General features: G+C 47.0%; 2 protein-coding genes and 1 long non-coding RNA gene across 3 annotated transcripts in view; 1 reads left to right on the top strand and 2 right to left on the bottom strand.

Annotated features, from left to right (window-relative positions):
* The window catches only part of LOC106593727 (MHC class II regulatory factor RFX1), a 30,578-nt gene extending 22,352 nt beyond the window's left edge, over nt 1–8,226 (bottom strand). Inside the window, exons 1-3 of the mRNA XM_045709548.1 lie at nt 8,061–8,226; nt 6,397–6,756; nt 74–177 (exon numbers count right to left, since the gene is read on the bottom strand). Coding sequence (XP_045565504.1) covers nt 74–177; nt 6,397–6,703 — 411 coding nt within the window. The 5' untranslated portion in view covers nt 6,704–6,756; nt 8,061–8,226. The remainder of the gene's footprint in view (nt 1–73; nt 178–6,396; nt 6,757–8,060) is intronic.
* Nucleotides 4,979–6,380, bottom strand: LOC123730930 (uncharacterized). Its single transcript, XR_006762371.1, has 3 exons — nt 6,139–6,380; nt 5,758–6,079; nt 4,979–5,650 (listed from the first exon to the last, which is right to left on the bottom strand). It is a non-coding gene; the product is annotated as an uncharacterized lncRNA (long non-coding RNA).
* Nucleotides 8,227–11,719: 3,493 nt separating the features above from the next.
* LOC106593640 (relaxin-3-like) overlaps nt 11,720–14,161 on the top strand; it is a 2,492-nt gene continuing 50 nt past the window's right edge. Inside the window, exons 1-2 of the mRNA XM_014185002.2 lie at nt 11,720–12,059; nt 12,478–14,161. The exon at nt 12,478–14,161 is cut by the window's right edge and continues 50 nt beyond it. Of these exons, the coding sequence (XP_014040477.1) occupies nt 11,882–12,059; nt 12,478–12,773 (474 nt within the window). The 5' untranslated portion in view covers nt 11,720–11,881 and the 3' untranslated portion in view covers nt 12,774–14,161. The remainder of the gene's footprint in view (nt 12,060–12,477) is intronic.

The following is a 14,161-nucleotide window of genomic DNA, read 5'->3' as shown; positions in this document are numbered from 1 at the left end:
ACCACTCGCCCTCTGTGTGTCTGGTGTGCGTCAGGTGTGTGTGTACGTGCAGGTGTGTGTGTCTGTAGCGTACCTGTTGGGTGGTCTGCTGTACTACCTGGGTGGGGACCCCTGTCTGAACCACTACTACTGGAGGACTGGAGTCTGATACACTGTCACTAGAATGGAGAGAGCCCTCTATGGAGAGAGAGAAGGAGAGAGAGACAGAGACACACAGAGAGAGGGAGAGACGAGAGAGAGATGCGATGAGTGCGAGAGAGAGAATCGGTGTAAAACAGTAAAGGGGAATAGAGAGAGAAAGATAAAGAGAAGCAGGAGAAAGAGAGAAAGATAAAGAGAAGCAAGGGGAAACAGATGGAAAGAAAGCGAAGCAGGAGGAACAGAGAGAAAGATAAAGATAAAGAGAAGCAGAAGGAAGAGAGAGAAAGATAAAGAGAAGCAGGAGAAAGAGAGAAAGATAAAGAGAAGCAGGAGAAAGAGAGAGAAAGAAAGAGAAGCAGGAGGAAGAGAGAGAAAGATAAAGAGAAGCAGGAGGAAGAGAGAAAGATAAAGAGAAGCAGGAGGAAGAGAGAAAGATAAAGAGAAGCAGGAGAAACAGAGAGAAAGAAAGAGAAGCAGGAGGAAGAGAGAGAAAGATAAAGAGAAGCAGGAGGAAGAGAGAAAGATAAAGAGAAGCAGGAGGAAGAGAGAAAGATAAAGAGAAGCAGGAGAAACAGAGAGAAAGAAAGAGAAGCAGGAGGAAGAGAGAGAAAGATAAAGAGAAGCAGGAGGTAGAGAGAGAAAGATAAAGAGAAGCAGGAGGAAGAGAGAAAGATAAAGAGAAGCAGGAGGAGGAGAGGACAGAGGAAGAGAGGACGGAGGAAGAGAGAGAAAGATAGAGTGGCAGGAGGAAGAGAGGACAGAGGAAGAGAGAAAGATAAAGAGTGGCAGGAGGAAGAGAGAAAGATAAAGAGAAGCAGGAGAAAGAGAGAAAGATAAAGAGAAGCAGGAGGAAGAGAGAAAGATAAAGAGAAGCAGGAGGAAGAGAGAAAGATAAAGAGAAGCAGGAGGAAGAGAGAGAAAGATAAAGAGAAGCAGGAGGAAGAGAGAAAGATAAAGAGAAGCAGGAGGAAGAGAGAGAAAGATAAAGAGAAGCAGGAGGTAGAGAGAGAAAGATAAAGAGAAGCAGGAGGAAGAGAGGACAGAGGAAGAGAGGACGGAGGAAGAGAGGACGGAGGAAGAGAGAGAAAGATAGAGTGGCAGGAGGAAGAGAGGACAGAGGAAGAGAGAAAGATAAAGAGTGGCAGGAGGAAGAGAGGACAGAGGAAGAGAGAAAGATAAAGAGTGGCAGGAGGAAGAGAGGACAGAGGAAGAGAGGACGGATGGGAGGAAGATAAACAACATGAGATTATGTCTACAACTTCATTAAATATCAAATCATCAACAACATCCACATAATAAAGCAGTACTCACGATACTCTGTCTCCAAACTATAACAGCAGTTACTGTAGAACATAGCTCTTAGGACAGACGGATAGAGAGATGGAGAGAGGACAGAGGACTGGCCATCTCTCCATCCTTATATATGAGGCACGCAGAGGGAGGCCTTGGACAGCTAATCTCCCTAGATGGAGGGAACAATCCCCCCATTATATAAACACAGGTATCACGAGAGGAGATAGAGGGAGGGGTGGAGGGAAGAGAGGGAGGGGTGGAGGGAAGAGATGGAGGGAAGTGAGGGAGGGTGGAGGGAGGGAAGAGAGGGAGGGTGGAGGGAAGAGAGGGAGGGGTGGAGGGAAGAGAGGGAGGGGTGGAGGGAAGAGAGGGAGGAAAGAGAGGGAGGGGTGGAGGGAAGAGAGGGAGGGGTGGAGGGAAGAGAGGGAGGGGTGGAGGGAGGGAAGAGAGGGAGGGTGGAGGGAAGAGAGGGAGGGAAGTGAGGGAGGGTGGAGGGAGGGAAGAGAGGGAGGGTGGAGGGAAGAGAGGGAGGGGTGGAGGGAAGAGATGGAAGAAAGAGAGGGAGGGGTGGAGGGAAGAGAGGGAGGGTGGAGGGAAGAGAGGGAGGGTGGAGGGAAGAGAGGGAGGGGTGGAGGGAAGAGAGGGAGGGTGGAGGGAAGAGAGGGAGGGGTGGAGGGAAGAGAGGGAGGGTGGAGGGAAGAGAGGGAGGGGTGGAGGGAAGAGAGGGAGGGGTGGAGGGAAGAGAGGGAGGGTGGAGGGAAGAGAGGGAGGGGTGGAGGGAAGAGAGGGAGGGTGGAGGGAAGAGAGGGAGGGTGGAGGGAAGAGAGGGAGGGGTGGAGGGAAGAGAGGGAGGGGTGGAGGGAAGAGAGGGAGGGTGGAGGGAAGAGAGGGAGGGGTGGAGGGAAGAGAGGGAGGGTGGAGGGAAGAGAGGGAGGGGTGGAGGGAAGAGAGGGAGGGGTGGAGGGAAGAGAGGGAGGGTGGAGGGAAGAGAGGGAGGGTGGAGGGAAGAGAGGGAGGGTGGAGGGAAGAGAGGGAGGGGTGGAGGGAAGAGAGGGAGGGGTGGAGGGAAGAGAGGGAGGGGTGGAGGGAAGAGAGGGAGGGTGGAGGGAAGAGAGGGAGGGTGGAGGGAAGAGAGGGAGGGGTGGAGGGAAGAGAGGGAGGGGTGGAGGGAAGAGAGGGAGGGTGGAGGGAAGAGAGGGAGGGTGGAGGGAAGAGAGGGAGGGGTGGAGGGAAGAGAGGGAGGGTGGAGGGAAGAGAGGGAGGGGTGGACAGAGATAGATGTTGACTTTTGTGTTTTATTACTGTTCATATAATATGGTGATCCATCCATTTGTATTGTTTATTTCACTTTTGTAAATGATCTACTTCACTTGCTTTGGCAACGTTAACATATGTTTCCCATGCCAATAAAACCCCTTAAATTGAATTGAACAGACAGACAGACAGACAGACAGACAGACAGACAGACAGACAGACAGACAGACAGACAGACAGACAGACAGACAGACAGACAGACAGAGATCTGTCTCTAGTTCCAGTGTGTGTGTGTGTGTGTGTGTGTGTGTGTGTGTGTGTGTGTGTGTGTGTGTGTGTGTGTGTGTGTGTGTGTGTGTGTGTGTGTGTGGTGTGAGTGGAGCAGGCCAGGCTACACTAGTGTTACCTGATACTAACACCCTGCCAGGCTGACAGGTTAGCTGCTGCTGCTAATCTACTAATAGACACCATGCAAAAAAACTACACAACACACAGTATGGCTGGTCAACTAGTCTGGCAACTTTACAGTACACTTTGGGATTACAATGGAAATACATTGTTAAAACATTACGGAGTTGTCCTCAATGATTTTAAATACAGTGTATATCCACATGTGGTAGAATTGTGTTTTTAAATTATGATTATTATTTTAATCGTATACAAACGTCCTGTGTATATCTGTACTAAAGACTGTAGCATGCAGGCCTACTGATGGTAGGTAGTAGAATTCTCTCGTGGACAAAACTTAATCCAGCATCTACAGTGAGGGAAAAAATATTTGATCCCCTGCTGATTTTGTACGTTTGCCCACTGAGAAAGAAACGAACAGGCTAGAATTTTAATGGTAGGTTTATTTGAACAGTGAGAGACAGAATAACAGCAAAAAAATCCATAAAAACGCATGTCAAAAATGTTATAAATTGATTTGCATTGTAATGAGGGAAATAAGTATTTGACCCCTCTGCAAAACATGACTTAGTACTTGGTGGCAAAACCCTTGTTGGCAATCACAGAGGTCAGATGTTTCTTGTAGTTGGCCACCAGGTTTGCACACATCTCAGGAGGGATTTTGTCCCACTCCTCTTTGCAGATCTTCTCCAAGTCATTAAGGTTTCGAGGCTGACGTTTGGCAACTCGAACCTTCAGCTCCCTCCACAGATTTTCTATGGGATTAAGGTCTGGAGACTGGCTAGGCCACTCCAGGACCTTAATGTGCTTCTTCTTGAGCCACTCCTTTGTTGCCTTGGCCGTGTGTTTTGGGTCATTGTCATGCTGGAATACCCATCCACGACCCACTTTCAATGCCCTGGCTGAGGGAAGGAGGTTCTCACCCAAGATTTGATGGTACATGGCCCTGTCCATCGTCCCTTTGATGCGGTGAAGTTGTCCTGGCCCCTTAGCAGAAAAACACCCCCAAAGCATAATGTTTCCACCTCCATGTTTGACGGTGGGGATGGTGTTCTTGGGGTCAAAGGCAGCATTCCTCCTCCTCCAAACACGGCGAGTTGAGTTGATGCCAAAGAGCTCCATTTTGGTCTCATCTGACCACAACACTTTCACCCAGTTGTTCTCTGAATCATTCAGATGTTCATTGGCAAACTTCAGACGGGCATGTATATGTGCTTTCTTGAGCAGGGGGACCTCGCGGGCGCTGCAGGATTTCAGTCCTTCACGGCGTAGTGTGTTACCAATTGTTTTCTTGGTGACTATGGTCCCAGCTGCCTTGAGATCATTGACAAGATCCTCCCGTGTAGTTCTGGGCTGATTCCTCACCGTTCTCATGATCATTGCAACTCCACGAGGTGAGATCTTGCATGGGGCCCCAGGCCGAGGGAGATTGATAGTTCTTTTGTGTTTCTTCCATTTGCGAATAATCGCACCAACTGTTGTCACCTTCTCACCAAGCTGCTTGGCGATGGTCTTGTAGCCCATTCCAGCCTTGTGTAGGTCTACAATCTTGTCCCTGACATCCTTGGAGAGCTCTTTAGTCTTGGCCATGGTGGAGAGTTTGGAATCTGATTGATTGATTGCTTCTGTGGACAGGTGTCTTTTTTTCAGGTAACAAGCTGAGATTAGGAGCACTCCCTTTAACAGTGTGCTCCTAATCTCAGCTCGTTACCTGTATAAAAGACACCTGGGAGCCAGAAATCTTTCTGATTGAGAGGGGGTCAAATACTTATTTCCCTCATTAAAATGCAAATCAATTCATAATATTTCTGACATGCATTTTTCTGGATTTTTTTGTTGTTATTCTGTCTCTCACTGTTCAAATAAACCTACCATTAAAATTATAGACTGATAATTTCTTTGTCACTGGGCAAACGTACAAAATCAGCAGGGGATCAAATACTTTTTTCCCCTCACTGTATGTAATTAAGCAAGATTGTTGTTCTGAGTTTCCGAGATTAGTAGTAGAAAGGTTAGCCACATGCCAGTATTTCCCTCCTACAGCCCAGGTAACAGTAGTCCTGTGTGGACCAGTTGGCAAGGGTTGTGGGTTCAAATCCCGCTGCGGCCACTAAAATGTCTCTGTTGTTAGTTACTTTGAATAAAAGTGGCTGCTAAATGGCCTAATGCAGGTTAAATTACAATGGTGCTTTTATGTTTCCACTGGGTTAGTAAACCAACCATTAGCCAACCTGGACCTCAGAGAACAGACCAACCATTAGCCAACCTGGACCTCAGAGAACAGACCAACCATTAGCCAACCTGGACCTCAGAGAACAGACCAACCATTAACCAACCTGGACCTCAGAGAACAGACCAACCTGGACCTCAGAGAACAGAACAACCATTAACCAACCTGGACCTCAGAGAACAGACCAACCATTAACCAACCTGGACCTCAGAGAACAGACCAACCTGGACCTCAGAGAACAGACCAACCATTAACCAACCTGGACCTCAGAGAACAGACCAACCTGGACCTCAGAGAACAGACCAACCATTAACCAACCTGGACCTCAGAGAACAGACCAACCTGGACCTCAGAGAACAGACCAACCTGGACCTCAGAGAACAGACCAACCATTAACCAACCTGGACCTCAGAGAACAGACCAACCTGGACCTCAGAGAACAGACCAACCATTAACCAACCTGGACCTCAGAGAACAGACCAACCATTAACCAACCTGGACCTCAGAGAACAGACCAACCATTAACCAACCTGGACCTCAGAGAACAGACCAACCTGGACCTCAGAGAACAGACCAACCATTAACCAACCTGGACCTCAGAGAACAGACCAACCATTAACCAACCTGGACCTCAGAGAACAGACCAACCATTAACCAACCTGGACCTCAGAGAACAGACCAACCATTAACCAACCTGGACCTCAGAGAACAGACCAACCATTAACCAACCTGGACCTCAGAGAACAGACCAACCTGGACCTCAGAGAACAGACCAACCATTAACCAACCTGGACCTCAGAGGACAGACCAACCATTAACCAACCTGGACCTCAGAGAACAGACCAACCATTAACCAACCTGGACCTCAGAGAACAGACCAACCTGGACCTCAGAGAACAGACCAACCTGGACCTCAGAGAACAGACCAACCTGGACCTCAGAGAGCCTGTCCTACAGGTCTGGTAGATAACCATGGTAACAGTCGTCAGGAGAGGAAAGTGTGGCTATGGTAGAATAGACATGTTTCATCATGTCAGCTACTCTCACCTGAGAGAGTGAGAATGCCTCACCTGTAACGGTCACTACGATGTACTGTGGTGTGGAACTCTGTCCGTTACTCTGCTGAACGGCAGAACTCTGGATCTCCGCGGTAACAAACTGAGTCTGAGAAGGCGTGGCCAGAACCACTGTCTTCTGGACCTTGGTGGGCGTGGCTTCAGCAGGAAGTTTGTCCTGTCCGGTTGTGGAGACAATGGACACTGACTGGTTGAACTGGGTTGGCGTGGAGCGGGAGGGCGTGGCTGATTGTGTTGCTATGGTGACAGCATTGGGCTGGGGGGCTGGCTGGAGCTCTTCTGTGTAGCCTGGGGTCGCCATGACTACCGCCACAGCTGGACCAAGACCGCCACAGCTGGACCAAGACCACCACTCTGGGGGAAGGACAAGGGAAGGAGTTGGTTATGACACACACACACACACACACACACACACACACACACACACACACACACACACACACACACAGTGTAGAATTGTGCCAACACAACTTTCAAACCTTTTTCAACACACTTCATTTCACCTCTTGTGAAAGCACACTGACAAAGGTGGACAGAAACAAGGGTGGAAGTGAGTATTTTGTCTGAGGCTGAGGCACATTAAGGTTCTTCCAAAGCTTGATGGTGAGTTGGTTACTTGAATCAGTTGTGTCGTTCTAGGCCCAAAACCAGAACGTGCACCCAGGGGGCCCCAGGACTGAGTTTGGGAAACCCTGGTCTAAAGCACTGAGGTGTGGGTGGCGTGAGCTCTGACAAATTATTAGAATATTTATATCCCATGAAATGATTGCATATAGACCCTTTAACTATGCCATTACATACATTTGACAATGAGAAGTTTCCACTAGTAGAATATGCCACATGAGGATTTATGAACTGTAACACACACACACACACACACACACACACACACACACACACACACACACACACACACACACCCCAATGTTCTGATAGCAACAGCATACAGAAAACGCACCTTGCTCCTTCTCTACTAGCATATCATATAATATTTTCTCCAGTTGCCATTGGTGTATGCTTCTAAATATTGCTTCTCCATTGGCTTCAGGTAATGTCAATCCCACCCATAGGCTCAACCCACCTTCCCCTCCCTGCGTGACAGCCAAGGCGAGGACAGCAGAGCATGAGATCTGGCACACATTACGGGCATGACGATCACTTTTACTAGAGAGAAAACTTTTTCACAACTATAAAATAACGGTCAACTTCATGACACATTCGTTTCTATGCTTCAGTTTACACACACTGACCCATATGTCTGTTTTGCGATTAGATTTTTTTTGAAAGTTCGAAAATCTAAAGTGATTTTCTAATCAAAAGTATCCGTGAACATGTGACAAGTATGCCTCGTTCACTAAGTTTAACAATGTTTTTTCATGTTAAAAGCTTTGTCGACAAACATTTCGAACAACTAAAAGTACAAGATTCTCATATTACAACACCCGCCATTTTGTATTCCTATAACAGATTTGACATCGTCATAACAACCGTCTGCGTTTGGAAAGCGGTTAGCAACTAGCTGGGACCAGTGCTATTCCATCTCTGCCACACTAGTGCCTTTTAACGTTAGATAAAAGCAATAAAACGTTACACAACTTAACAAAATTATTCAGACATAAACATCAGACGACGGTTTAATAAAGGTGTTGCTTATTCACCTCAAATTCCCCCTGGAATATTCCTGGCTTTGGCGTTAAAGTTTGTTTCTTAATGATTCTGGTTGTTGTTGTTGTTGTTGATTCTCGTTGCTTGGTTCTTGTCGCCACGACTACCGTGACTATGGCGCCTCGTCCTCACCCGGGCAACTGTTGCTACCCACCCGTCTTTATCCCGCCCTCTTCTTAACTTTGATTGGATCATTTTGGGGCGATGGCACTCATTTGTCGTCATGTCATTGGAGCATGTTTATGTCAATCATTTTTATATCAACCGATTGGCTGTCAATCTCTGTCTATCACTTTCACTACCCACTAAAAGTAATAGGAAAACACCCTGGTTCTCCCATTTCCTCGGGGTAATGGCTAGAATGTATCCAGTTTCTGTCAAATTAACGTCAGAATTGACTTTTCGTAGCAGGTTAGGAGAATTTACGCAGCAGGTTAGGAGAATTAACGTAGCAGGTTAGGACAATTAGGTTAAGGTTAGGAAAGGGATTAGGGTTAGCTAGAATGCAATTATTTTTTTTTTTTACAAAGATGGTTCCTTTCTAGCCATAATCCTGGTTCTCATAATGGTTGGATCGCTGTCAGTGAAATTATTCCAATCAATTGATTATTGCTCTACATTTACAATTTAGCAATTTATCATATGCATTAGGGGTCCGCGGAGGTACTGCAGGGGTCCCACAGCCAGATCTCAAAATATGTTTAAAAAATATATTTACATTTACATTTACGTCATTTAGCAGACGCTCTTATCCAGAGCGACTTACAAATTGGTGCATTCATAATAATAAATAAAATGCACTGTAATTTATGCTTTAAAAATGAAAAGTTTTCTCTGCCTCATGGCAAAATGTGTAGAATAGCAGGACATTATCCTATGCCAAGAGGAGGCCTTTTAAATGTTGTTTTCCTAGGGCCCAAGACTTGATTCGTCCAGCCATGTAGCCTACTGCAGGAAGCAAACATCAGAGTACAACTCCTTGTAGGCTATTTTAATCTCACTCGAGTTGTGATTTAATTATTTGTTTATTTTTTATTTTATTTAACCTTTATTTAACTAGGCAAGTCAGTTAAGAACAAATTATTATTTACAATGACGGCCTACCCTGGCCAAAGAGGGGTCCCTGATGAATTTGCTACTACAAAAGGGATCCCTGGCCCCAAAAAATTTGAGAACCCCTGCATTAAATCAAATCAAATTTTATTGGTCACATACACGTGATTAGCAGATGTTACAGCGGGTGTAGCGAAATGCTTGTGCTTCTAGCTCCGATAGTGCAGTAATATCTAACAAGTAATATCTAACAAATTACACTACATATACCCAATACACACAAATCTAAGTAGGAATGAATTAAGACTATATACATATGGATGAGCGATGTCAGAGCGGAACGGACTAAGATACAGTAGAATAGTACAGAATACAGTGTATACATATGAGATGAGTACTGCAAGATATGTAAACATTATTAAGTGAATGAGATACCGTAGAATAGTATAGAATACAGTATATACATATGAGATGAGTAATGCCAGATATGTAAACATTATTGAAGTGACTAGTGTTCCCATTATTAAAGTGGCCAGTGATTCCTAGTCTATGCCAATAGGCAGCAGCCTCTAATGTGCTAGTGATGGCTGTTTAACAGTCTGATGGTCTTGAGATAGAAGCTGTTTTTCAGTCTCTCGGTCCCTGCTTTGATGCACCTGTACTTACCTCGCCTTCTGGATGATAGCAGGGCGAACAGGCAGTGGCTCGAGTGGTTGTTGTCCTTGATTAACTTTTTGGCCTTCCTGTGAGAACGGGTGGTGTAGGTGTCCTGGAGGGCAGGTAGTTTGACCCCGGTGATGGTGATGCGTTGGGCAGACCGCACCACCCTCTGGAGAGCCTTGCGGTTGCATTAGGTCAATAATGCATGTTAACAATAATAAATGATGACAGATCTCTTTATCTTTTCTCCCTTTCACACACACACACACACACACAACATATGTTGTACTATCCTTCTGGGGACCTAAAATTGATTACCATTCAAAATCCATTTTTCCCTAACCCCTAACCTTACCCTAACCCTACCCTAACCCTTCCCTAACCTTACCCTAACCTTACCCTAACCCTAATAGGCCTCCAAGCCCACACACTCAAACACATTTCTTGAGTGAGTGACGTCAAATATATGGCCAAGGAAAATGTTGTTGTGACAATAGGCAGGTTTCTATTGACCCAAGTTTATTCGACAAAGCAAACGTTGCGACTTATGTAATGGAAAATGGCAGATGTACTGTAGGAGACATTTTTTAAAGATCGAATACATTTGTATCCGTTCGACAGAGGTGGATTTAAATTTTTTATCAAACTTTTTTTTATCGCGACAAATGATGATGGAAACAGTGTTTTTCGAATAAGGTATGATTTCCGAATATATTTTGAAGGTAAGCGGTGCATGTGATGTTATTAAGTATAAAGCTCTACTCCACATGTCATTATAATGCCTAGGCCTACCGCTTGAAAAATTCATTTATTCAACAATAATAACGTTTTTTTTTGCAGGACAAGGAATTTCTTGACTTCAAGGATGCCTTTAATGTCACCATTAAATTGTTTCAGATCATCTAGGCCTGCTTGAGTGCAAGTTACAGCATGGCACGGACCATGGTGGCGATAAGTAGGCACATGAGAATTATTAGAATATGGCAAATATTTGTCAATTCTTGCATTCTATCCATGCTGCCTTTTGCGGGCTACCTGAGACATAAAATATAGGTGGGCAGGGCATACAGGCTGTCGTCACTTTATTAATGCGCAATTTGCCTAATAGGATTATGGAAACATTTCAAACCACATCATTTTTATTCGACATAGGTTTTTGCAAAAAAAGGCGTGAAGTCATTACATCCAGCTGTTTTCATCGACACGTGACAGTTCAATAGAACCGCATCGTGGCAGGCAATTGTCCTGTCCACTTTCAAACGTTTAAAATGTCGACAAAAATTCACCAGGGAAGTTAATGGAAACATAGCTACTTTCTCCTTATCCATCCATGTCACAAGACTCACGACTAATACTCTATACAGGACAGACATGGGGAGTTGAGTATTATTGCATGTGCTCCTGTGTGTCTGTTTATGTGTCAGTATTAGTGCATGTGTGTGTAGGTCTAACTCCTTGTTCATTTAAAACCCGATCCTATCCCTAGCCAGACATGATAGATAGCAGGTTCCCGAAGTTGTGACACTGGAAGCAACCAGGAAACACTGAAAGGTCGCTGACGATTAGATTAAAGACTACACCTCTGACGTGACCTTTTAACCAGGGACACCATTTGAATCGCAACCTCTCTTATTGGGACCATTGTCCTCCTAAAGGTCTCAGGTCTTAGTCATTTCTTATCTGGCTGTACTCTGAGGCCAAGGGGGATGAGAGAGAGAGGGGAGACTTGGTCATAATCATGGGGCACCCCAAGTGGAACCCTATTCCCTGTATAGTGCACTACTTTAGACCAGAGCCCATAGGAAATCCAATTGGCTGTGTTCAGAAGTTGTACACTACGTAGAAAATGAGGGTTCCGTAGGACGCATAAAGCTTCAGTCAGCTGTGCTGGGCTGGGCTCGCTATATAAGGGGTTCCGGGTCCGCCAAGAGAACCACACAGCACCACCGGGTGAGAGCGAAGGAGACACCGACAGAGACACACAGAGACTCACCAAACCTTCACCAGACCACTGATCCACACCTGCAGCCGGGCTATCACTTTCAAGGCTCTTTCTCTTGGACTCCTCTTTCCTCTCTCTCTCCATCTGTCGCTCCTGATCATGTGGAAGGCTGCAGTGTTGACGTTTGGCCTGTTGGTGGCGCTGGTGGGTATGGTGCAGGCTGCAGAGGGCCACTCTAACTCTATCTACGGGGTGAAGCTGTGCGGGAGAGAGTTTATACGGGCCGTCATCTTCACCTGCGGAGGATCGCGTTGGAGGAGAGGAGTGGGCGATGCAGGTGAGATGGGTGCGTGTCTGTGAGAGACGATGTGTATGTGCACCTGTGGCTGTGGTTGTGTATGTGTGGGATTGATTGTCTATGTATGCCTGCATGTGTGTGTGTGTGTGTGTGTGTGTGTGTGTGTGTGTGTGTGTGTGTGTGTGTGTGTGTGTGTGTGTGTGTGTGTGTGTGTGTCAGTCTCTCTTGTTGTGCATGTCTAAATGTTTGTCTGCCTACGTGTCTGTTTGACTGACTGACTGACTACTCAACTGTCTGCTACTGTAGGACCAACCATACTGAGATGTTTTCTCTCGTTTAGCACCATAGACTAACATCTAATATCAATCCTTGCAAGAGAACCAGTTGTTCCTGTAGCCTTTTCTATTAGCCTTTTCTATTAAGCCTTCAAATCATGTTATCTTCCTCTTCCTTCCAGGTGACATCTCCATTGACGAGGAGACTGAGGCCTACAGCCCATGGAGCTCCAACGCCATCCCCGGCCTCGCCAGCAAGCAGCGTCCAGGATTGGAGGCCCAGGGCTGGGCAGGCGAGGTCAGGGTGGGGGACTCTGCCGCTGCTGTGTTCAGTCGTTTGGCTCGCTCGCCCATGTCAGAGGAAGTGCTAGAGGCGCTGCGCAGCACGGACAGGAAGGGGCGGGATGTCGTGGTGGGCCTCTCCAACGCCTGCTGCAAGTGGGGCTGCAGCAAGAGCGAGATCAGCTCCCTCTGTTGAGCACTACCAACACCTCTCATTTTCATCCCTCCATCCCCTCGTCCCTCTGCTCAGCTCTTCTAGCTCTCCTCCTACATCACCCCATCGCTCATCCCTCTGCTCAGCTCTTCTAGCTCTCCTCCTACATCACCCCATCTCTCATCCCTCTGCTCAGCTCTTCTACCTCTCCTCCTACATCACCCCATCTCTCATCACTCTGCTCAGCTCTTCTACCTCTCCTCCTACATCACCCCATCTCTCATCACTCTGCTCAGCTCTTCTACCTCTCCTCCTACATCACCCCATCTCTCATCACTCTGCTCAGCTCTTCTAGCTCTCCTCCTACATCACCCCATCTCTCATCACTCTGCTCAGCTCTTCTAGCTCTCCTCCTACATCACCCCATCGCTCATCCCTCTGCTCAGCTCTTCTACCTCTCCTCCTACATCACCCCATCTCTCATCACTCTGCTCAGCTCTTCTACCTCTCCTCCTACATCACCCCATCTCTCATCACTCTGCTCAGCTCTTCTACCTCTCCTCCTACATCACCCCATCTCTCATCACTCTGCTCAGCTCTTCTAGCTCTCCTCCTACATCACCCCATCTCTCATCACTCTGCTCAGCTCTTCTAGCTCTCCTCCTACATCACCCCATCTCTCATCACTCTGCTCAGCTCTTCTAGCTCTCCTCCTACATCACCCCATCGCTCATCCCTCTGCTCAGCTCTTCTACCTCTCCTCCTACATCACCCCATCTCTCATCACTCTGCTCAGCTCTTCTAGCTCTCCTCCTACATCACCCCATCTCTCATCACTCTGCTCAGCTCTTCTACCTCTCCTCCTACATCACCCCATCTCTCGTGCCTCTGCTCAGCTCTTCTACCTCTCCTCCTACATCACCCCATCTCTCATCACTCTGCTCAGCTCTTCTACCTCTCCTCCTACATCACCCCATCTCTCGTGCCTCTCCTCCTACATCACCCCATCTCTCGTGCCTCTCCTCCTACATCACCCCATCTCTCGTGCCTCTGCTCAGCTCTTCTACCTCTCCTCCTACATCACCCCATCTCTCGTGCCTCTGCTCAGCTCTTCTACCTCTCCTCCTACATCACCCCATCTCTCGTGCCTCTGCTCAGCTCTTCTACCTCTCCTCCTACATCACCCCATCTCTCGTGCCTCTGCTCTATCCATTCTACTTTCATTCTTCTGGCCATCTCCATCTCTCACTAACAATCCCTTCATTCCTGCCTGTCTTCCTCCTCTGTCCCCAAAATGTCTTGCCTTCTCTCCTTCCCTCTAGCCCTCCATCCCTCCACTTTTCTATCCCTCCATTCCTCCTGCCTCTTCTCCTTCTCCTGGATAATTTTGTCGATAATTCAGGGTCTCCTGACTGTGAGACTGTTAAAAG

The sequence above is a fragment of the Salmo salar genome, chromosome ssa02 (assembly GCF_905237065.1).
Source record: "Salmo salar chromosome ssa02, Ssal_v3.1, whole genome shotgun sequence".
Classification (NCBI taxonomy): domain Eukaryota; kingdom Metazoa; phylum Chordata; class Actinopteri; order Salmoniformes; family Salmonidae; genus Salmo; species Salmo salar.
The sequence above is the reverse complement of the archived record's forward strand: the minus strand, read 5'-3'. Positions and strand labels throughout refer to the sequence as shown.